Below are 23,827 nucleotides of genomic sequence, written 5' to 3'. Positions count from 1 at the left end.
ATTCAGGCGTGCACCTAACCGTGCACGGGTTAAACTCTAACTTCTAAACGACACGTATCCTACTATGTTACAGATACACGGGCAAACTAGCCCAAACTTGGTATAGAAGGCCGATTCATGTATTTCTTCTATGTATATTCTTCAAGCCCATCTCCAATCGCGGCCCACCTCTGATCCGGTCAAATTCCGGTGATAACAATACCTCTACTCGTTCTGGTGCATTGACTGCAGGGATATATGATTTAGTGACACCTTTGTGATCAGTAAATGCGTCTGGCAAGTTATTTGCAAAGTGTTGCAAATCTATTATTCTCTGAACTTCGGATTCAGATTCTTTAGTACGTGGATCTAAGGATTGGATGCATGTTACATTCCAATCTATTTCCTGGCATTCTTTGTGGTTTATTTCTCCCCCTAATGCCGGGAAATGATCCTCATCAAAAATTGAATCAACGTACCGGGCTGTAAACAGGTCCCTGTTAGGGGTTCTAAATATTTTATAATTGACGGAGATTTATATCCCACATAGATTCCAATTTTTCTATGGGGGCCCATGGAGGTACGCTGCGGTGGTGATATCGGTACGTATACAGCGCAACCGAATTTTCGCAGGTGGGAAATACTTGGCTGATTGCCTCGTACTATTTGAAATGGGGAAGTGTCATGATATGCAGTTGGTCTGACTTGTATCAAATCTGCGGCGTGTAAAACCGCATGTCCCCAACAAGAGGTTGGTAAATTGCAATTCTGCAACAATGGTCTAGCAATTAATTTTACTCTTTTGATTAAAGATTCAGCCAATCCATTTTGAGTATGAACATAAGGTACAGAATGTTCTAGATGAATGCCTAAGGCCATACAATAAGCATTGAATGTGCGTGAACTGAATTCAGCTGCATTATCCATTCTTATTGTTTTAATCCTGTGTTCAGGATGATTTGCTCTTAATTTGATAATTTGAGATATTAATTTGGCAAAGGCATGGTTACGTGTTGATAATAAACACACATGTGACCATCTAGTAGATGCATCAATTAGCACCATAAAGTACCTAAATGGTCCAGATAAAGGTTGTATTGGACCACATATATCTCCTTGAATTCTTTCAAGAAAATTAAGTGACTCATTTTTAACTTTGAGGTAGGATGGCCTAATAATTAATTTCCCAGTAGCACATGCGGTGCATACGAAATCTGATGACTTAGGAAATCTTTTAGTTGGTAAATTATGACCAACAGAATTGCTTATAATTTTTCTCATCATACCTATTCCAGGATGAAAGGCGATTATGCCAAGTCTTGAATTTATCAAGATTTTGAAAAATTATTTTGTACGCAACATAAGGTACGGGTTTAATGTATGTAAAGTATAATCCGGAAGAAAATGAAGGGAATTTTTGGAGAGTTTGTTCCTCATATCCATCGCTTTTTGTTAAAAACAAATATTCTTTCTTATCCATCTTAACAGTTTTAAAATGAAAATCATTTGATCGGATATTTTTGAAACTTATAAGGGTACGTGTTGATTCAGGATACAAGAGTGCATTCTGAATTACAATAGTAGTACCCATAGGAAGTGTGAATGTGGCTCTTCCTGAACCAATTATTGCTTTGTTACTCCCGGTTATAGTCATAACATCTTCCTTTCTCTTAGTGAGAGTTTGGAAGTATTTAGTTTCCCTTAAAATTGTATTAGTGGTAGCACTATCCACTAAACATAATTCTTCTTCCATCGATTTTCTTTTTCCCGTAAAGTTTCTTTTCTCCGTTCTCTCCAGTGGCCTACTCGCTTTGGGAAGAACAAGTGCTGATGACGTGAGAAGAAACAGAAATTGCAGTGAAATGAGTGCCTTTTATTGATGTACTGTTCACCTATATATAGGCTGTGAACAGGCGCCATACATTGTCGGTTACATGATTGGCATCCCTTCGAAAGGGTGCAGTGACGGTTCTAAATACACAGCGTTTGGACAAAGCTAAATATTAACTGCTAGGTGGTTTTCCTAATAGAAATCCTAACTGCCTTATTAGCCTAATTATAACGCTAATTTATTCCTAACAAATCAATCAAACTTTCATGTTTATTCACATATTTGTAAGTTTATTACTTTGGCTCCCGTATGCACGTATAACATGTAGATTTAATAATAAAAATAATGACCACAGCAAGTTGTTGACTGCAGAAGATGGCCTTATCAAATATTTGTGTGATTTGATAAAGAATGTTGTAGTCATTATCTTTTCCTTTATACACTCTAAACCTGTCTAGGTAATGTCTTTCAATTGCTTCTACATCTTGAAGGGAATGCCGTGGCTGGTTCAAAATTAGTAGGAGCGCCCGATGCAGAGAGGTAAAGAGAAGCAACTTTGATTGAGTTCGTGCCCGTATTAACTAATTGGATTCAGTTAGTTCAGTTTGGTAGGTTCAAAATCCATAGAGAGGTGCAGGGACTTTCAGAGTAAGCGAGGATTCCCCACTTTTTAAAAGTTGGTTATCATGTGATAATGAGGTAATTTTTCAAATTGCCACATTTTAAGAAACCAACGATCAAAATTTGCATAAAAGGCTCACAAAGGGAATTGCAGTTGTAATCCTAACCAGCATCACTTCAATGCCAGACAACATCATACCTATGTTTATGGCAAGCTCAGAGAATCTCAATCAGATTAAGAGCATGAGAAACACCATTCTGAACTACCCTAGAAAATCAACACAGACTATCACAGAATAACCATACTTTGATGACAGCAGTGCAGCAAAGTGCAATTAAACTCAGGCAGAGACAAAACTTCCGATCCAAAAAGATATCCCCACGAAACTTGATTGACTGATAAATGTACACGAGACCAAATCAAGTCCAGCAAGAACTACAGTCTAGAACGGCTCAGACGACGCATCAGACAAGACAGTGAAAAGGTTGGTTACTGGCCAGCTGGAGTGGAGGTGATGATGTCAGAATCGCCTGAAATTGAACACAAAGCAAAGCAACATGATCAAAATCGCATATCAAAACCTGATAAAATCAAACAAGATCAGGTAACGAGATGGATAATGCTGCTGAAACATACCAGGGTCAATGATACTCAGACAGCAGACGCTGAAGTATTTACCACAGGACGTTCCCAAATCAACATTGTCTGGAATTGGACATTGCAGTCATCAGTACATTGCTGATCCAATAACAGAATAGAGTATGGTGCTGACTGCTGACTGCATCACTAAGTTTTGCATAAATGCAAATATATTATAACAATATTTTTCGCAATTCTAAGACATAATAACACCTCAATGACAAGGTGGCAATGAACAAGGACAATTATATTAACAGGACTTCGACCTAAGCACAAGATTTTAGTGTAAGGAAAAGAAATAAGCATTATTCCTTGGAACTCATCACTGAACAGAAATTGATTCAAAATAATTGAGAACTAAGGACTGCTAACTTACTTCCATGGAAGTGGTGGACAGTGACCTTGGCCAACATAGCATAGTACTCGATCTCAGACTTCCGAAGTGGAGGGCAGTTGTTAGCAATGATCACTAGCTTTGCTGTAAATAGCACAAACACATTATTTGCATCAGACGGACTGCCACAAAATGACAAGGTAAACTGAAAGTAGTGCCAGGCCAAACAGACGAAACAAGACACTTTAACTACAATATTTCAAGCTTCAAAATGCAACTGAGAACAAAAAGGATACATGAAGAACTAACAAAAAACATTGTCTTGCACCCAACATTGCGCATTCACAAGACACTTAACTACAATATTTCAAGCTTCAAAATGCAACTGACAACAAAAGGGACACAGGAAGAAATAACAAAAAACATTGTCTTCAACCAATATTGCTTGCATCCACATATATAGAAAACATTCACAAATTCATGGTAACACACCATCCAGCATGTATAAAAACTACAGTCTATAAGAGTAGCTATCAAAGGTAGTATCCCCATTCCTGGTACAAACAGTGTGATAACAAAGCCATTGTATAGACAGAACATGGGGGAGTTATTATGGCATTGACTCATACACGATGGCCATGAAATACAAGTTCCATCGGTAATCAGTTTTTTCAATGCTTGATCAATTAAAACACCTACATCCTTCACTGTCAAAATGTAAGCTGTTAATTAAAAAAGCAGGCAAGAGAGAACAAAGTTCACACAGTAAGAAAGACTTCACTACAAATATAAACGAGCTGAAAAAGGCTACAAAAGCAAATGTGTCCAAAAGCTAGGAGGATCAGAATCCTGGCTTGGTTTCTCTGAAGAGAAATGTAGCGCTCAGCATGTTCAGTGTCGATCATCTGGGGAAAGGATCATCATATCCTTTATACAAAGTGACACATAAAAAACAAATAGAATTTAGTAGATAACAAATTTCTTGTTTCTGCTATTAAACAGTGACATTACACAGGTTTCATTTGCAAAATGCTAGGATTACTATAGCATTGACTCATACACAATGACCATATGAATAGATCCACTCGTAATCAGTTCTCAACACCTAATGGGCATACAAACATGAAGAAACACATCCGTTGCTGGCAAACATAAATGAACAGAACATGAACCACGAAGCAACATCAGTTCCTAGTTGACTAAATTCAAAAGTAGTCATTATGGAAGTCAAAAGAGCTACAAGGTAGAATCAAATTAAGCACAACTACAAAAAGCACAAATAATAAAGAACAAAATCATGTACAACAACTGGGAGGATCAGAGTCCTGGCTTGGTTTCTCCAAAGAGAAATTATAGCGCTCAGTATGTTCACTGTCGATCATTTGGGGAAAGGATCATCATATCCACAGAACAAAGCAGTACATCAAGAATAAAAGCTAGGACCAGCCGCACAAAACACCCAACACACCATGTAATGAGCAAAGTTATCTGTTCAATATAAAGCACTATATCCAATTCAGTATGTTCAGCATAATTGCCATCATGGCTTAAAATACTCAGGTCAAGAAATTAGGTGTTGCAAAGATAACTGTGTATTAACTAGGAGAAATTATCACCATAATCCAAGTTCAAAACATTTTAAGTACATAATTATCATCTAGAGGGAGAAAAATGCAACACAATCCACATAATGAAATCAATTAGTACGACATCTTAGAAGCATGCAATCTTTTGGGGATACTAACATAGGACCAGATCTATGTGGAGTACAACACAAAATGCTAACGGAGTGCTATGTTGGCAACCTTTCTATGACACACACTACTTAAATGCAGGGCAACAATGAAAGTAAAATCCATACGCCTAAGATGTACACCACCATCACCTACTTAGCACAGCAGTAAGTCCATACTAGTAGAATAGCGACGGTGAAGCTAATCACTATAGCATCGAGTCATACACAGCGGCAATGAGATCCGTCGGTAATCAGTTTTTGCGATGCGCAAGAACACACTACAGCATCTATTCATCCGCAGCCAGACAGTACCATGACTAGTTCCTGAGTTAAACAACAACCTTCCATAGCATACTACTCGTACGACCAACAGTACAAACAGCACATGTCGTATAGAGCACGCTAGAGCAAGGCAAGGCAGGTTGGGTTCTTACACTTGGAGTTCCTGAGGGTCTTGAGGACGGTCTTGTAGCCGAGCGTGTACTTGCCACTCTTCATGACAAGCTGCAGCTTGTTGTTGATGTTGTCCCCGGACTTCTTCTGCACCACAAGAAGAAAACCATCGAGAATTAGAGAAGCAGCGAGAAGAAATCACGCGAGCAATCGGAAGAAAGAACCCATGTGAAATGCTGGATCTGGCAGAAGGCCGAAATTGCAGATGAGCGCCGCAAAGGATCGGCGCAAATCAGGGGAAAGGTGGGGAAGGGGGTTCCTTACCGCCTTCTTCGTGGAGGCCACCATGGTTGCGACCCGAGGAGAAGCGGCTGCGACGCAAGTGTTGGCGGCGGCGGCGACGACGGCGGCTTCTGCTCGGGGATGTCTGCGAGATGGAGGAGCCAGTTGCGCTAGGGTTTGATTATATAGACGCGGACGGGTAAGGGTTTTGCTCGGTGTGGGCTTTAGTGACTTTGGGCATGGAATTGTCAATGGGCTTACTGGGCCCAGTTTGCCTTTTGTAGGTACGCCGAATTTGTTTGAAGACGGGTATTTTAGGCCTTTTTCTAAACTGGTTTTCGCCTTCTCTTTTTTAGCAATCTGCACAGTAATACTTTACGAGTGGGATGGATATCTAAAGGTATGATTGTTGCACCCCCATGGGGCAGTCCCAGGCTATCCACGATGGGCATCTGTCACGCAAGGACGGGGCGCTTGCCTCGCTCGTCTCCATCGATTGGGCCAGGTGTCGTGATAAGGTTGGCTCGGCTGAGGGTACGATTGGGCTCGCGTGAGACAAAAGCCCACACCCGCGGTCAAACCCTAGGGGCCATTCCCCACCATCGTGTCCTCCCCAAATCCCTTCTCCACCAAGAGCTCCTTGACCCGCCGCCTCCCCATCTTCCGGGCGATCTCGTGGCGTTGCCATCATCTGGATGAGGCGCAGGCTGCTGCTCGTGGCGCCACCTCGCGCGCCGCAATCGATTTTCTGGTCCGAAGTCATCTCGCCGCACCAAACAGGGAGAGGCGCCCCTTCTCTTCCGCCCCCTATTTGCTGGTCTTCTCCATTGATGGTACAAGGAAAGCGAAGGGAGGGCACCAAATAGGGAGAGGCAAAGGGAAGGGAGCCATGGCTGAGGAGGTGCCGGCCAGGCTCCACCTCCTCCATCCCTAACTTTCCGCTGCACATGGGAGAAGGGGGCGACAGGAGGATGGTGCTAGGACGCGGGATTGATGTCGTCCTCAACCTCAAGAATAAGTCCACCTCCAGGTCAGTCCTCAACCTCAAGAATAAGTCCACCTCCAGGTCAGTCCTATTTCTCTTAACCCTCTCTCTCTATCTCTCTTTAGTCCCTGAAATTGTTTTTGTTTGTGTAGATTCTACTTAGATATGACAACAAGGTATTCGACAAAAGTACAGGCAGGTTTTCCCTCTATTGATCTTTTCACTGAGAAAAGATGAATAGGTTCTTGGATTCAGTACAGTTCAACTATCTCTTTGCCTATATTTATTAGGAATCTAAATTAGTTATTATACTATTTTTGATGCCCACTAATGGTTCGATCTACAAGTTAATTGAGCTCTAACTCTTGGTGGTGACTACCTTAATTTTTGCATACCAGATCCTTTTGTTAATGCCTACACGTTGACTTTAATGGTTTGCTAAACTATGGAGATTAATTATTGTAGCTAACAAGATTTGTTTCATTTTTCAACATTCGATGGGGCATAGCGCGTCGTCGCCTAGACCGCAGAGATGGATGCCAAATAGGAGTAGCGGCTGGCCGCTGCCGTGGCATTCGTGTTGTGGCGCCTAGGCCCTGGAGACTGACAATGATGAGGAGTAGATGTTGTCCGTTGTACTCCGCTTATGTTGGGGCCAACAGCTGAGCATCATTTGACCAATACCAAAGGCATCATGGCTTCCTCTCATTTGCTTCAGCCGTCGTCCCTTGATCACTTCATTATTTGTAGGATGTTCCCAACTCCACCTTACCTAGGCGTTTCTCTCTGCCCCATAAATTGGTGTATGCAGGGAAGAGGTTGTAGAAGAAGTGGTTTAGTTTTTGTTGGTTTGCAACACAACATGCGTTTGCAATACAACATGCATTTCTCACCGCCCTATAAATTCGTGTATGCAGGTAAGGTGTTATTTTTGTCTCATGTTACTGTAACAAGCCAATGACACTTATTTGACGTATCCTTGCTGTTCTATTCAAGTGCGGACAGAGACCAAGGAAAAAAATGTATGTGCTCGTTCTTACCATCTATAAGAATCATCCACTTCATGTTATTTCACTAGGATTATTGCTTACCATTTTACTGCAGTTTTACATCACCATCTGGTATGGTATGTTGTCTGTTGAGTTGGCAATATTGGTTTGTTAGCTATGCCTCAAGAAAATCCCATTTCCATGATTCCGTCGTTTTTTTGTGTGTTAGGTGTGCCGCCATCGCTGGAGGAGCGGCTATTGGCCGGCGGGCGCGGCGCAGCGCAACGCCGTGCATCGTGCCATCCCCAGAGGAGCGGCTGGTGGAGCTCAGCCCGTCCTGCACCTCTCCGATGTGTTTTGCTGGACTGACTAGCCTCCCCCACCTCTTCATCGTCACCAAGGACGCCGGCCAGCAACGGAACAATGGCCCTCCTCCCAGGTTCTCTCTCTCTCTCTCTCTCTGGATCCCATCTTGCTGGAGAAACTTGGGATGGAGAATTGCAACAATGGCTTGCCGCGTAACAGATAGGAGCAAAGACATAGATTAGGCCCTAACATATTGGTGCAGGGTTGTCATTTCTCACTATTCTTTTGGTTCAGGTGTGTTGTCAAAGAAGAAGAAGATGATGAAATTCTACAGAAGGTTAGGCCCTAATATTGATGGTTCACAGGTAATAATCTGAATTTGGTCGAGGTTTCTCATGAGGTTGCAGCACCAATAGTCTGAATTTTTTTGAGCCATGTACTTTTACCTTGTGAAGCCTGAACTATATGTGTATTTTTTCTTGTTGGATGTTTCAGGGCTAGGGTTCTGTACTAAGGAGGAAATAAGACGGGGTACATGTTTTAGTTTTGAAGAAAAGAGCAGAATTGAACTGCAGCGCATTTATCAGGCGAGCCAAGTTTCTTTGTCCAATTCATTTTTATCTATTTGAATTTATTTTCAGATATATGTAATGCATTGTGTTTATACAGGAAAGTATGCTTATGTGAGTAAACCATGAATGCAATAGGCCTTGATGTTTTAAATTATCAGAACATGTAATCTAACTTGCAACTAAGAAGTTAATGCCGTTATTACTATGCTTTCGTTTTATATTATCCTATTACAGAAATTAATTGAGTATGCAGGAAATCCAGAAGTAAAATCCTCATCCCAGATTTTATACCTGAAGCTTTAACCATTGCCAACAGTGCAAGAGTTTAATAAAGTACTCTGTAGATCATGGTAAATGAAATTGCCAACAGTGAAGAAATTACCAGCAGTGCAAGAATATTTATATAGTACAGTCACAGAGTAAGCATTTTTAGGCTGCTTTTGATCATATTATTGTTGGTACATCTGGTTGTTCCTTTATTTACTCCCTCCGATCCATATTACCATCAGCAAGCTTGCGGGCTACTGCTGTCCTCTGCCTCTACCTCTGGAAAATGTATGCATACTCTATGGCTAATGGAGTGCTGCTCTCTTGGCTTATATGTATAATTGATAGTTATGTAATTTGAAAACCTGATTCTGTTAAATGCTTTACCTAATGTTTGCATGACTCATAGTGGATTTCATCAGGTTTGGGTGATCTGATAATGGCCCATTTGATCCTTCTTCTGAAAGTAAATTGGCTAGATTAGGTAAGCGTTAGTAATTAATCTATGTTTCTTTCCAGTTTCTCCCATTATGCATAGTATGGTGAGCAATGGTCTACTCTAAAATACCATTGAGACAGTAAAAATGGTGAGCAATGGAATGTACTCCATTTTTGTAGAATGATCATTAAATTTGAAGAGTAGACGTTCTGCACCCCAATTTTCTTTTTTCCTCTTTAAATATGTTGTGTTTACATTCTGGACGCAAACAATGAATCTCTCCTTGGAACCTACAATTTTTTGACTTGCACAACAAAAGAATCTGTGAAGGAGGTTGCCGGATAAACATATTTTTTTATCACAGGATATGCTGGCCAATTTTTGGATCAAGAACACCAACTGTTGCACATGTAACACAAGATGTGCACACACACGGAATCTGTGAAGGAGGTTTGCCGCCGCTTGCGCCGCCGCATCGCACCTTGCTGTGAGACGGCAGGGATCGGACGGAAGTTGCAGCAGCAGCAGGGAAGTTGACCACCGGGATGGAGGAAGCAGGCTAGAGCATGAACATCCAGCAGCGGGGATTGAAGTGAGGATGTCGGTGGAGCACAGATGGGTCGGCGGCCTAGAGAGGCAGTGAACGTGCATCATGTGCAAGCCTCTCTTCCTTCCTGATCTGCCTACTCACCTCCCCTCTTTTGATTTCTTACATGTAACTTCTTTTGTCTCTGCAGATTCTTTATAATCTACTAGTTGAATGCCCGTGCGTTGCCACGATCCATTAATTTTTCTGTAGCCACGCATGTAAATTTGATAATCAAGCTCATGGCTGAAGATTGGCACGAAAGCTGACATGCGTACTATAAATAGAACAATTTTACATTTGGTGAATGCGTAAACTTGGACCAATTAAAACCATATCAATGTCAGATAACAGCAAGTAAAAAATAAGCCTTTAATCTACTATGCATCTGTCACACAGTATTTTGTACATCATCTAAGCAGCAGTTCAGTCACACATTTGTTACACCATATAAGCAAAAGCTCAGAAATTATAATATCATACATAATTTAATATTTATCGTGCCTTTTCACTATCTATAATTGTTGTTGTTCCATGATTCATATCTAGAAATAATGTTGCAAATTTAGGGTCATCGGGAGGAAATGTAGAGGATCCGAGCACCATACATATCTATTACAGAGTATTACGTCCTGAACCAGCCCAATGAAGCGGTTGCGGACGCCGTCCGCACCATTTACTTCTCCTATGCCTGCGCAACACCATACCCCTCCACATGCACCTTCTCCCTTGCACGTTTGAATTCAGAAACCAGTACATATACTTATACATCGATCAACTGAGATGATCTCCCTTGAGATTAGAGAAATAAGGAACATCAGGATGCATTTCCATGGACCCTCTCACGCTCATCATAATAGAAGCAGTGAGCACTACTCAATAAAATTTACCCAATAGAGTGAAAGATTACAATGAATGACAAAAAAAATGCAATAGAAGCTCTCGATGGGTATAGCCAAAATTCAGACCTTGGGGTGCCATAACCAAGGACAACACCAACCTGGGTATCGAAGTTCCTCCATCAAGTAGCAGTTTGGGACTGCCTCCACGGACCCATTTGGCATGATCCATAGCTTTCATCTTAATAGCAATCTACAGATGTGCATCATACTTCCGAACTTTAACTCAACCACCATCCTCTCCAGCACCTATGCACTCTCGGCGATGAACATGAGAAAGGTAAATTCATTCAGATGCCCATCATACTCTAGAAAACAGTACTCTTGATGCGGGATCAGATGCACGCAATCGGACCATTCTCCATCTAGAACTTCATATATAGGTTTTCAGTGGGTTCATGAGTTTCTTTGGATTGCAAAAAAATATTGACACGTAGTTTAGCAACAGACAGATAATACATGCGAAATGTGATTCTATTTAGTGATGAACAATGCAATTGGAAAATACCAACTGCTACGAAAAGGTTGGTTTTACCTGAATACAAAGTGCCTCTGTCCAGAAAGCATCCAAGGAAGTTAGGCAGCACCGTGACTTCAGTGCGGATTAATCTGAAATGCATGTAGGCTCTGTGTTATCTTAGAGCTTAAGGTTTAGCTCAAAACATTATTAGTGCAGCGTTATGTTTATGTGTTTTGTGGGAAAAGTAGTGTACTGTTGTGTTTAATATAATAGGAAGCATATACATAATTCAAGTATCCAATGTATGAAAAAAAAGATTCTCTCAACCAATCTATGTGAAAAGCATTATCTTTCCTTTATAATTTTCATCATTGAGCATTGGATTCAAAATCTGTTTGCTACAACAGCCTTATGCTTGGGCTCACCTTTTTTGCGACACCGCATTTTCCATTATCAATACAGAAGTGGCTAATATCATGACAACACCAATCCCTTAGGTTAAACTGATACAGAAAACGAGGGTGTATATGTAAACCTGATGACGCTAGGCTTCTCTAGAACGATCATGGTTCAGGAATGTAATTAACCTCAGCTTTGAAGGCAACTAAAATACTACCCTGAATCCTGACTCCTTGAACAAATGGTATCACGTCAGTTTCATACCTTTCAGTACCAGGTTTACTAACACTAACTGTTCTTAGGCTACTACAACTTCAAAATTCGGAAAAAATCTGATTCAACAGTCAACTATGTTGCAAATCAAAACAGGAACACTCGGCGGCTCAGACTACCTGTACTCCACTCCACTCCAGTGACAGACACGTGCCAGGCGGAGAGGCTCGCATCAAGTTTTTCTGCTTAGTGGATTTCTTGGCTGCGGTTTGTGGACTCCGGAGGAAGAGTGAGCCAGGAGAGGGGAGAAGTACGCGGTGGCCTCGCACCTCAGGGACAAGGAAATGGTAGGCGGTGGTACTGCCACGATCCTGTCAAGTTTGTGGACGATTCAATTGTAAATAGAAGTGCAAGCATGCATTGCTTAGAAAAGGACACACTACAATAATGATAAAAAGACATCCATGTTACAACTGAACAAACTATACATAAATAACTTGAACTCGAGGATTCATCTCATGCATGAACTGAAATAACTTGAAAACTATCTTCAGAAAATTTGAATGGGCCCTCAGAAATCTTGGATACTGACTAACCACATACACATGAGATAATTAAAACAAATTCCTACATGAGTTTACTCGGCATTTATTTTCTTTTACTTATTGATTTACAAGAGATTTAGCAAATCACAAATAACCTTGACAAAAATGTTATCTCCCGCAATAATAGTGCAAAGGAAACATTTAAGATTTTATGTACATTGGATGTTGAGGGGGCAATCTCTACTAAAGTCTCCAAAATCATTTATGGAAACCAAAAAATGAGCATTATAATAGTTGACAAACCTTTACCTCCACCATAGAACAGCTATTGATTCAATAGCCAAAAAGAGAGTATTGAAGATATTCCAACTTGAGTCCTCCCAATTCAATTGTTTAGTAAATTTCCTCAACATCTGAAATAACAAAAGAAGTGCCATGGAGCCACGCTTTAAATTCGAAAGGCACGTAAATATAAAAAAATAAGAAGGGCAACAAATATATAAGCATATTAGATATTTGCAATGTCTCCACGGATACACAGCTTAAACGGCTCCTCTGTTGGGCACTCAAGTGTAGGGTCCTGATAAAACGCTATAGGAAAATACTACAGCAGTGTCTCCAACTAATAGACATTGAGAGAAAACCAGATACTTATATTTGGCTTTGTAAGTTCAGTATATATACAGAAAGGAGATCATGAGGGGTGAAACAACTTTGCCAAGAAAAAGAGGGGTGAAACAAGATGGCATGCCAAGCTCGAGAAGTCGTTGTCGACTGGAGTGTCAGCGGAAGCTCTCTCAGGCTATATGATCCTCTACCACGCTGGGTTGTCTTTCTTCAAACATTTCAATGCATAAGCTGTCCATCTCACCTGTAGGTGAAGACCATTGGTGATCATGAGTAAGTCGATCTGCTGTCCAAGGAATATTTAGAGTTTAGACTGTCTGCGGAAATTTCAGCTGCAGAAGCACGAAAATATCCCCTGTTTCATGCAATTTTGTTGGGCATGCAGACGATTGAATTGATAAGTTGGAAAATAAAATAAGCGCAATAATCTGATGCAAGAAAATTTCTGAATCATTTCAACTACAATACGAGAACAATGTGTTAGCATCTAGACCAAGCTAAGGATGGGCATGAATAGTTTAAATTTCCTACAACCACCTAATGTACAAGTTGAGAAATTTATTCAGGAGAGATCCCCATTGTAGTATTGACTGGATAATGTGATACCTGACAAGGTACACCTGGAAGCATCAACTACGGGGTGTTAAGTGACCTGCATGATAACACAAGCTACCCTTGAATATTATGCCTGGATTTGACAACATAATATGCATACGAAGCATATGGAGATTTAGTATAGGTTTGAACTTTGCACTGTTTGACCAAACAGAGCTACAGACCATGTAGAGTAGAACAAGCTGCAGGGCAATAGTCGCATCTCCATCGCAAGCCAGTGAGTTGGTCAAGTAGGGGCAGATGAGCTTACGGATTGGAGGAAGTTTGACAGTTGGGTCGGACGCGAGATCGGCGGCCATGGTGAAAAATCCTCCCGAGGACCAGCAGAGACCGACGAGGCCTTCAGTCTTGGCACCCGCGCCCGTGGCCCTCGGCCCGACTACTCCTGGCGCTACAGTCTGAGGCGGCAGCGGTGCGGCGTCGCTCAGATTGAGGTGGTGATGGTCATGGCAAACGGACGGAAATGACTTCCCATGTGGAGCACAGATCTATATTTTTATCGTTGCTGCTCCTCGACGCGCCGCCCCCTAGCGGTGCCGCCGCCTAAGGCGACAGCGGGGGTGCCCGACGCCAGCGCGCAGCATGGAGAAGCCCACCGGCATAACTACACTCCCCCGGCCGGCGCGGCGTTAGGCGTAGCTGATGGAAAGGGACTGGGGACGAAAGAGAAGACGATGCGATGACATGGAGGAACAACCGTGGATGATTTTCGGCAGTTTGGTTTTCTAGGAGTCGTGCGTGTGCTCCAACCGTGTCCATTGAATTTCTCTCGGTTTCTCCAGAGGCTGATGGGTATCGTGCGTGCGTGGGACTGAAACTTGGTTTTCTTCCAAAAAAAATTTAGCGTCAGCGATTTTTCCTTGTGGGAGAGAGGACTGACCTACCAACCATCTCACCACCTCTAGGCATTTAATATAGTAGAGATATGCATATGAGGTGTTTGATGGATCTACAAGCAGGTGTGTATGGTCCAACTGTTGCACCACGCCCTTCCCCTCCTGCTTGGCGAAGATGATGGAGGAGGTGGAGTTGCGCCTGCGAGCAGAGTGTAACGGGATGAGAAGGGCGAAGCGTTCTCTTGCGGCGCGAGGGATGGATCTTGCCGGGTGGCTCAGGCCTCCTGGGGTGGGGCGGGGAGAAGGAAGATGAGGGTATCATCTCCGTTCTCCTCATGCCGCTCGCCTTCACCGGCAGGCTAGGCTACATGAGGGTTGTGATCTTGCGTGTTGAGTGATTCTCCTTTCTCTCCCTATCTCAGAAACATGCATTTGTTCTTGATTTTTCTATCTGGGTCTGTTTCAGGTTACGAACAAAGAGGAGAACCAAATTTTATGGTCGATCTGTAGAAAAATTCGACAAATGGAGTACAGAGTATATAACTTGGGTACTTCTAACTTGAACACAAGCGATGTTTGGATTTGATCGAGCAACTGCAAGTTTCCTTCTCTGGTTCTAATTATGCTCCTAAAATCTATTAGGATGCAAGGTCCAGGGTGGTTTAGGCTGTTGGTGATTGAGTATATGCTCTCTAAAGCTTGTGATGCCCGATCCGACCCCTCCTCGCTTTCACATGCATGGCATTCAGGGCAGCAAGGTATGACAAGGTTGGTCCATGTGGTTTGCAGAATACTTTTTTTTAGAGAAGCTGGGCAAAGGATGAAAAAGGGCCGAAAGTATTTTCCACCTTAACTAATACTATGGTGCCTTGTGGTTCATAGTAAATTAATGATCGTTATGCTTTAAAATGCAGTCGGGTCTTCAAAGGTTGAAAGTCTTTCCAAGATCATTTCGGCTTGCCCTTTGTGTTGAGGGTACAAGATATACTCTAGCAAACTTCAAGCAGGATTTGACAGCATCTAGAAATGTGCTGATTCCACAAACAAAGGTATTTGATTTGTTTCTTCCAAGCTGAAATGTGGTAGCGTAAAATACTAATTGAGTCAGTTCGGCTGAGTTGTAAATTATTATATTAGACAGAAACCTTTGATTTTTCTGGAAATAAAATCAAAACTTGTTGTTATGTGTTGCTGCAACCTACATGGACTCCTTTTAGCATGGTAAGAAAAATCACGCATTCCATTCCTGAAGTCAGAACTCAGCAGCCTACATGGACACTTTGTCAGAACAAATATTTGGTACTCGACTGTGTGATGTATTTGTACGTTCTGTCCAAATGTTATCTCCATGTTATTACTCTATTTATCCTGAAAGCATTGTTGTTCTAACAACTCTTTTTCATTTCTACAATCTATGGATTTGTATCAGCTGTAAGTAACTAAGTATTATGAGTGACTTTATCCCAGCTATCTACGGTACAACAGTGATTTTTCAGAGTGCTGATCAGTTTTTTTTGCATTCAAGGTTCCCATGTGAATTAACAAGCTAAATATCTTGTCAATTCAAATTTATACACAACTTTCTATTGGACCCAAAGGTTTGTATCTTCACCTTTATATTTCTCCTAAAGTACCTTCATGTTTAACTTCTTGTTGCATGTTATTTATATATTCATTCCTATCAATTCATTGATAGGAAAATAGTCTCTTGCATCCCAATACAAAGTCTAGAATCATGCTTTAGATAGTCGGTTCTTGCTAAATAGTATAATTGAGGTAGTATCTAGGATGGACAAAGATATTATGTCTTGTTTGTATTTAACACTTATGCTTTGGTTGAACGCTCCTTTATTTCACTAGGTTCTAAGAAAAAACGGTTTGGTGTGCTTGCAGTTGATAAAAAAAGATTTAGTTCCATCTGTTCATGTTCTTACTTGATATAAAAAGGAGCTTGTAATAAAAGATTTTGTACAGAATGAAATCCAATCCCAGAAGTTAGAACAGCTGATGAGAGGAAAACAAGTGAAATTGTTCAACTGACATTGTCAAAGCTCTGTGTGCGGCTGAACATCCTATATGTGAGTTTCTTCTAACCGATGCTGCTACGTTGCTTTTATCTAGAACAACTTATCAAGTTCTTGAGAAATTTCGGGTACACAAAGAGAAAAACATAGCAATTGTCATAGAAAATATATTTTGGAATGATTGGCATTGACGCTGCAGAAGCATTTCCTTAAATATTATAGACTTCACATGGAGTTGATGATTATGCTACGAGCCTGATACATCATACAACCCCATTATGTAGCTGTATCTTTCACGGTTCGTGGTTTGACATTGTTCCCTTTTGAAAGTAGCTATTGTTTTGGTGTCGAGGCAGTAAGTACGCAAGCAAGGCCTACGATGTCTACTGCCCTGCATCTGGGTTGTTGCTACAGCGAGAGCGCTCCTAGGCCTAATAGTGCAACAATTGAGATTTTATCCCCTTTCTTGGTTTTGTGTCTGCCTCGATTTTACCCCAATTCTTTCCTCTTCTTTAGTTCTTACGTTTGATTTCTTTTGTTTTTACTGTGCTTCCATTCACTGATTTATTTTCCTCTTCACCCTTTTCTGCGTGCCTTTTCAATTTCTACTTTCTCACACGATCCAAAGTTGCTTCTTTTGCATTTTGCTTGACATGGTTGCTTTGTTCCATTTCCTTTGCAGGTTGTTGTCTTGCTGGAGATTGTTGCCCGTGAGCTTAGTGGGTGGCTTCTTTACGCTTTTACTAGATTTAAGATCCTGCCTTATTGCCGGTATGCGTTAGGCCTTGATTTAGGATATTTACGCTCTTATGCTCATGTGAAATACATCTTATGTTGGTATTTATTTCCATTTTTCTGTTGTAACTTCCTTGCCCACTTCCTATCCGTGCCATAAATATACCAGTCTTCTCGTTTGTTTGATTTCTTCAAAATCAATCTGTACTTGTTTTGTGAATGGCCATGAAAATGCAGCTATTTACATACATGACTGCAGTGAGGGGTTATTTTAAATAGTGTGTATGTATATATGATTTGTGTTCTTTTTTTGCTGGGGCATTTGCTATTCTGCACATACGTTGGTGGTTAATTAAAGCTATAGATTAGCTCACGCATGTTCACTGACTTAGTAACATGTATCATTGCTCAACCTGTTGCTCTTCAATGATGTCAAACGGTTTCTCTATATAGCTTGTCATATTTGTGTCTCTTTAATTTTCACCATTTCCCATGTGACGCATGAAAAGTTTCTTATAGCATAAAGTCTTGTTTTTGCTGGCTAAAATTCAGCCTTCTTGGTAGTTTGGATGGATAAAGTTCCTATGTTGATTCAACTCTTGAATAAAACGACTGTAGTCGCAGGCTGCTGACGTAGAAACCTCGGGCTGATGTACCACCCAAGAAGAAGGCAGTACTTCGACGGTCGTCCAAAAGATTATGAGGTGTGATCATCGGTACTTAAACTGTGATCGCTTCATCTGTTGTTTCCATGTAGGTTATCGTGCCATTTATGGATGATGTTTGGTCTTAGGCTATGTGTAGTAAGTAATGGACACCTGTGCTGACGAAATTAGTGGGAACCTTGTGTGTATGTACCTATTGTTATTTCAGAACTATATGGCCAGTTTAACTCTATTGGTTGTCCGCTATGTACTGTCTTCTAGATGGTTTTAGTACTTGTGTTTAAAACATTCACAGTATTCAGGTCACTCTGTTTAATGCTTTCTCACTTCTGGCCAAAACTATTCTTGCTTAATTACAATTTTGTAAGTTGAATGGAATAATGGCGGCTCATGGTTTCTAGGAAAAACCCATTTGTGTATATTGGATAAATTTGTAGAACTTTACAGGCCTATTTTTTTTGAGTCTCAACCTGATATGAACTCCATCAGCTATGAACCTGGGAGCTCATATACATCAGATGTATTCACAAAGTTATGCTACATAGTCTGATTTCAGGATGCAGTTACATGTAAAGGTCTATCCTTATTGACATTAGAGTCACTAATCTTAGTCAACCTACTATGCATCTTTATCACCATTATACAAAACCTGCAGTGGCATGAGTTTCACGGGATCGTGCGCCAAGGCGCACATCTAAATCTAGTTTCAGCAATGGGAAGAAGCTGATAAACCGTGCCAAGGCCTTTCATTACCAGTGGACAACCGACTGTGACAATTTTCTTACAAATTTCACTTTTTATGTTGTATCTCTTGTCATCATATTTTTAACAAAATTGATTTCACCTAAATCGCAATTTTCTAACTCAACTTGTTGCGTTTTTTATATTGAAGGTTTTACCAGTTTATCTCTTTTAAATAGGTTAAACCTTTACCCTCATTTGTTGGACTATGATGGTTCTCTACATAATCTTGTAGACCTTGTTGCTAGCTTTAAAACTAGCCCAAGATAAACAAATCATTATCCGGATGCTCAAGTTATGACTGTTTCAGTTTCAATATTTTCTGTCTTTCCTAGGGCCGAGGACTCCGGCCTCAGGGGGTCGGATCTATGGGTGAAAACTGGTGGTGGATACTCCATATTATCGGACATTCGTATTTAACAAGTTAAAAATGGGATTGGTAATATCTGAATCCGAACGTCCGTGGAAATGATACGATAAATATCCGGATCCGTTTTACAAAAACAAATACAAATGTGGTATTGAATTTTGAAGCTAATGTGTATATGAAAATGGATATATTTTATGTTAGCCAATTTTAGTAATTTGACCCCAATATGTTAATTACCTAACCTACGAACTAACAAATTGATCAAATGTCCTATTGTGGGATCGAACTTGAAACTACTATACATTATATACATTATATCGGTATATTTATCACTTCACCATTCTATAGTTGGCTCATTATAAGACATGAGTCTATTATTTCCTTATATTCATATCCGCTCTGAATTGAGAAAACATTCTATCTGTACTCTTATTCGAGTAAGATCCGCTCCGAATTTGTATCTGGTAACATCCGTATTCATATCTGTTTAAAATATGGAAAGAGATATGGAAAGGATATTATCCGATTCGCATCCAATTATTTTCCACCCCTAGACGGGCACTCCGGTTGCTCCCAGTATGGGGGTCCGGAGTCTCCGGCCCTCCAGGGCAGAGTCTCTAGCGTAAAGCCGCAAAATTGATCATATTTCGTGGGGGGGCCTATAAAGGACCACTTGGGCTGGTGGCTTCTTCTCTACTCTCTCTCTATCTCCTCCATTGTTGACCTTCAAAGTTTGTCTTACCTCTCTATTCCTTATATGGTTCTTGAATCTTATTGAGGGAAAAGTGAGAGGAGATCTAGATCATTGTTATGCATTCATAGATCAAAGTTCTTGTCAAACTATTTTAGAAGCATTGCAATAAACTCCAAAGTCCATGTTAGCTTTATCACCTCTATGCTCGAGGACGAGCATAGGTTAAGCTTGGGGATGTTGATGCATGTAAAATGTATACATGAACTTTGCACTTTATTGCAACATATTTGCATCTTATATAATGTTATTCCCATGATTTATGATGTTTTAGGGATTTTTTAAATAATCTCCTCTCCTCTGGTTCTAATTATGTTTGGCAGAAAACGCCTCTTTTTAGTGTTTTTAACTTTACAGGAGCTACGGGACTCGAAAAAGGGCAAGGTCGGGGCCACATTTCAGAATTTTTGAGACGAACAAGATGGGATGAAGCAGGACATGAGGAGACCAGCAATATGGGAAAGAGGCCTAGTGGCGCGTGATACGTCTCAAACGTATCTATAATTTCTTATGTTCCATGCTACTTTTATGATGATACTCACATGTTTTATACACACTTTATGTCATTATTATGCGTTTTCCGACACTAACCTATTGACGAGATGCCGAAGAGCCGATTCTTGTTTTCTCGCTGTTTTTGGTTTCAGAAATCCTACAAAGGAAATATTCTCGGAATTGGACGAAATCAACGCCCAGGGTCTTATTTTTCCACGAAGATTACAGAAGACCGAAAGGGAAACGAAGTGGGGCGACGGGGCGCCGACACCATAGGGCCGCGCGGCCAGGGTGGGCCCCGCGCCGCCCTATGGTGTGGGGCCCCCGTCAGCCCTCCGACTCCGCCCTTCCGCCTACTTAAAGCCTTCGTCGCGAATACCCCGATGCGAGAGCCACGATACGGAAAACCTTCCAGAGACGCCGCCGCCGCCAATCCCATCTCGGGGGATTCAGGAGATCGCCTCCGGCACCCTGACGGAGAGGGGAATCATCTCCCGGAGGACTCTTCATCGCCATGATCGCCTCCGGATCGATGTGTGAGTAGTTCACCCCTGGACTATGGGTCCATAGCAGTAGCTAGATGGTTGTCTTCTCCTCATTGTGCTATCATGTTAGATCTTGTGAGCTGCCTATCATGATCAAGATCGTCTATTTGTAATGCTACTTGTTGTGTTTGTTGGGATCCGATGAATATGGAATACTATGTCAAGTTGATTATCAATATATCATATATGTGTTGTTTATGTTCTTGCATGCTCTACGTTGCTAGTAGAGGCTCTGGCCAAGTTGATACTTGTAACTCCAAGAGGGAGTATTTATGCTCGATAGTGGGTTCATGCCTCCATTGAATGCGGGACGAGTGACGGAAAGTTCTAAGGTTGTGGATGTCTGTTGCCACTAGGGATAAAACATCAATGCTTTGTCTAAGGATATTTGTGTTGATTACATTACGCACCATACTTAATGCAATTGTCTCGTTGTTTGCAACTTAATACTGGAAGGGTTCAAATGATAACTCTGAAGGTGGACTTTTTAGGCATAGATGCATGCTCGGATAGCGGTCTATGTACTTTGTCGTAATGCCCCGATTAAATCTCATAGTACTCATCGTGATATATGTATGTGCATTGTTATGCCTTCTTTATTTGTCAATTGCCCAACTGTAATTTGTTCACCCAACATGCTATTTCTTATCGGAGAGACAACACTAGTGAACTGTGGACCCCGGTCCATTCTTTACATCTGAAATACAATCTACTCGCAATACTTGTTCTTTACTTGTTCTTTGCAAACAAACATCATCTTCCACACTATACATTTAATCCTTTGTTTACAGCAAGCCGGTGAGATTGACAACCTCAACTGTTACGTTGGGGCAAAGTACTTTGATTGTGTTGTGCAGGTTCCACGTTGGCGCCGGAATCCCTGGTGTTGCGCCGCACTACACTCCACCACCAACAACCTTCACGTGCTCCTTGACTCCTACTGGTTCGATAACCTTGGTTTCTTACTGAGGGAAAACTTGCTGGCGTACGCATCACACCTTCCTCTTGGTGTTCCCAACGGACGTGTGCTTTACGCGTATCAAGCTCTTTTTCTGGCGCCGTTGCCGGGGAGATCAAGACATGCTGCAAGGGGGGTCTCCCACATCCAATCTCTTTACTTTGTTTTTGTCTTGCTTTACTTTACTTTATTTACTGCTTTGTTTGCTTTCAATATCAAAAATACAAAAAATTAGTTGCTAGTTTTACTTTATTTACTGTCTTGTTATCCATATTAAAAACACAAAAAATTTAGTTACTTGCATTTACTTTATTTAGTTTGCTTTATTTACTACTGCTAAAATGGGTACTGCTGAAAATACTAAGTTGTGTGACTTCACTAGCACAAATAATAATGATTTCTTATGCACACCTATTGCTACACCTGCTACTACAGCAAAAAAAAATTGAAATTAAACCTGCTTTACTAAATCTTGTTATGAGAGAACAATTTTCTGGTGTTAGTTCTGATGATGTTGCTGCCCATCTTAATAATTTTGTTGAACTTTGTGAAATGCAAAAGTATAAGGATGTAGATGGTGACATTATAAAATTAAACTTGTTTCCTTTCTCCTTAAGAGGAAGAGCTAAAGATTGGTTGCTATATTTGCCTAAGAATAGTATTGATTCATGGACTAAATGTAAGGATGCTTTCATTGGTAGATATTATCCTCCCGCTAAAATTATATCTTTGAGAAGTAGCATAATGAATTTTAAGCAATTAGATAATGAACATGTTGCTCAAGCATGGGAGAGAATGAAATCTTTGGTGAAGAATTGCCCTACCCATGGAGTAACTACTTGGATGATCATCCAAACATTTTATGCATGACTGAATTTTTCTTCACGAAACTTATTGGATTCAGCTGCTGGAGGTACCTTTATGTCCATCACTTTGGGGGCGGCGACAAAGCTTCTTGATAATATGATGATAAATTACTCCGAATGGCACACTGAAAGAGCTCCACAAGGTAAGAAGGTAAATTCTGTTGAAGAAACCTCCTCCTTGAGTGATAAGATTGATGCTATAATGTCTATGCTTGTGAATGGTAGATCTAATGTTGATCCTAATAATGTTCCTTTAGCTTCATTGGTTGCCCAAGAAGAACATGTTGATGTGAACTTCATTAAAAGTAATAATTTCAACAACAGTGCTTATAGGAACAATTCTGGTAACAACTATAGGCCATATCCTTCTGCTAATGGTAATGGTTATGGTAATTCTTACAACAATAATAGGAATGTACCCCCTGGTCTTGAAGCCATGCTTAAAGAATTTATTAGTACACAAACTGCTTTTAACAAATCTGTTGAAGAAAAGCTTGATAAATATGATATTCTTGCTTCTAAGGTTGATAGTCTTGCCTCTGATGTTGATCTTTTAAAATTGAAAGTTATGCCCAATGAAGATAAAGATATTAAGTCATTTGCTACAGCAAACGCCATCCAAGTTCGAATTAATGAGAATATTAGATTGATGGCTGAATTGCATGCTAGGTGGGAAAGAGAAGAAAACGAAAAACTTGCTAAAGAGAATAATGTAGCTAAAGTTTGGACTATTACCACCACTAGTAATGATGATGTTTCACATGTTTCTACACCCCCTACTATCAATGGTAAAATAATAGGTGTTGGCAATGTTTCTACTCCTAGTGCAAAGCGTGCAAAATTTCCTGAAACTGCTAAAACTGCTGAAACTGTTTGTGATAAAACTGCTGAAATTTTTCAAAATATTGGGGACAATGATCCCATTGCTGTAGATCATAATGGTTTAGATTTTGATGATTGTCATATCTCTGAAGTTATAAAGTTCTTACAAAAACTTGCTAAAAGTCCCAATGCTAGTGCTATAAATTTGGTCTTTACAAAACATATTACATATGCTCTCATAAAAGCTAGAGAGGAGAAGCTAAAACTTGAAACTTCTATTCCTAGGAAGTTAGAAGATGGTT

At 40.7% G+C, this 23,827-nt stretch overlaps 1 protein-coding gene, 1 long non-coding RNA gene and 2 other non-coding genes across 10 annotated transcripts; all 4 read right to left on the bottom strand.

Moving 5' to 3' along the window:
* Positions 1-2,789: 2,789 nt before the first annotated feature.
* Positions 2,790-5,953, bottom strand: LOC124681319 (60S ribosomal protein L30). The gene is made up of 5 exons (XM_047216255.1): positions 5,858-5,953; positions 5,575-5,680; positions 3,448-3,549; positions 3,069-3,137; positions 2,790-2,962 (listed from the first exon to the last, which is right to left on the bottom strand). Exons 1-5 carry the CDS (start codon positions 5,879-5,881, stop codon positions 2,922-2,924), a joined length of 342 nt encoding a protein of 113 aa, XP_047072211.1. The 5' UTR covers positions 5,882-5,953; the 3' UTR covers positions 2,790-2,921.
* On the bottom strand, positions 4,242-4,335 carry LOC124681321. Its single transcript, XR_006995823.1, has one exon. It is a non-coding gene; the product is annotated as a small nucleolar RNA Z103 (small nucleolar RNA).
* On the bottom strand, positions 4,718-4,812 carry LOC124681320. Its single transcript, XR_006995822.1, has one exon. It is a non-coding gene; the product is annotated as a small nucleolar RNA Z103 (small nucleolar RNA).
* Positions 5,954-10,364: 4,411 nt separating the features above from the next.
* LOC124681318 lies at positions 10,365-13,991 on the bottom strand. 7 transcript variants are annotated; one of them, XR_006995817.1, is made up of 5 exons: positions 13,968-13,991; positions 13,709-13,754; positions 12,785-13,434; positions 12,110-12,301; positions 10,365-11,467 (listed from the first exon to the last, which is right to left on the bottom strand). It is a non-coding gene; the product is annotated as an uncharacterized LOC124681318 (long non-coding RNA). The 7 variants fall into 7 exon arrangements; XR_006995818.1 differs by lacking the exon at positions 13,968-13,991 and adding an exon at positions 13,882-13,948; XR_006995816.1 differs by lacking the exons at positions 13,709-13,754; positions 13,968-13,991 and having other exon boundaries at positions 10,365-10,751; positions 10,960-11,467; positions 12,785-13,689.
* Positions 13,992-23,827: the final 9,836 nt, after the last annotated feature.

Source organism: Lolium rigidum, unplaced genomic scaffold (assembly GCF_022539505.1).
Source record: "Lolium rigidum isolate FL_2022 unplaced genomic scaffold, APGP_CSIRO_Lrig_0.1 contig_39246_1, whole genome shotgun sequence".
Lineage (NCBI taxonomy): Eukaryota > Viridiplantae > Streptophyta > Magnoliopsida > Poales > Poaceae > Lolium > Lolium rigidum.
Note: the sequence above shows the minus strand (reverse complement) of the source record. Positions and strands in the feature narration are given on the sequence as shown.

Coding starts and splice junctions, on each gene's coding strand:
- LOC124681319 (XM_047216255.1), bottom strand. CDS start 5,881: ATGGTGGCCTCCACGAAGAAGGCG. Junction 3,550..5,574: donor GACCCTCAGGAACTCCAAGT/GTAAGAACCCAA, acceptor TGCTATTTACAG/CAAAGCTAGTGATCATTGCT. Junction 3,138..3,447: donor TGTCCACCACTTCCATGGAA/GTAAGTTAGCAG, acceptor GTCCAATTCCAG/ACAATGTTGATTTGGGAACG.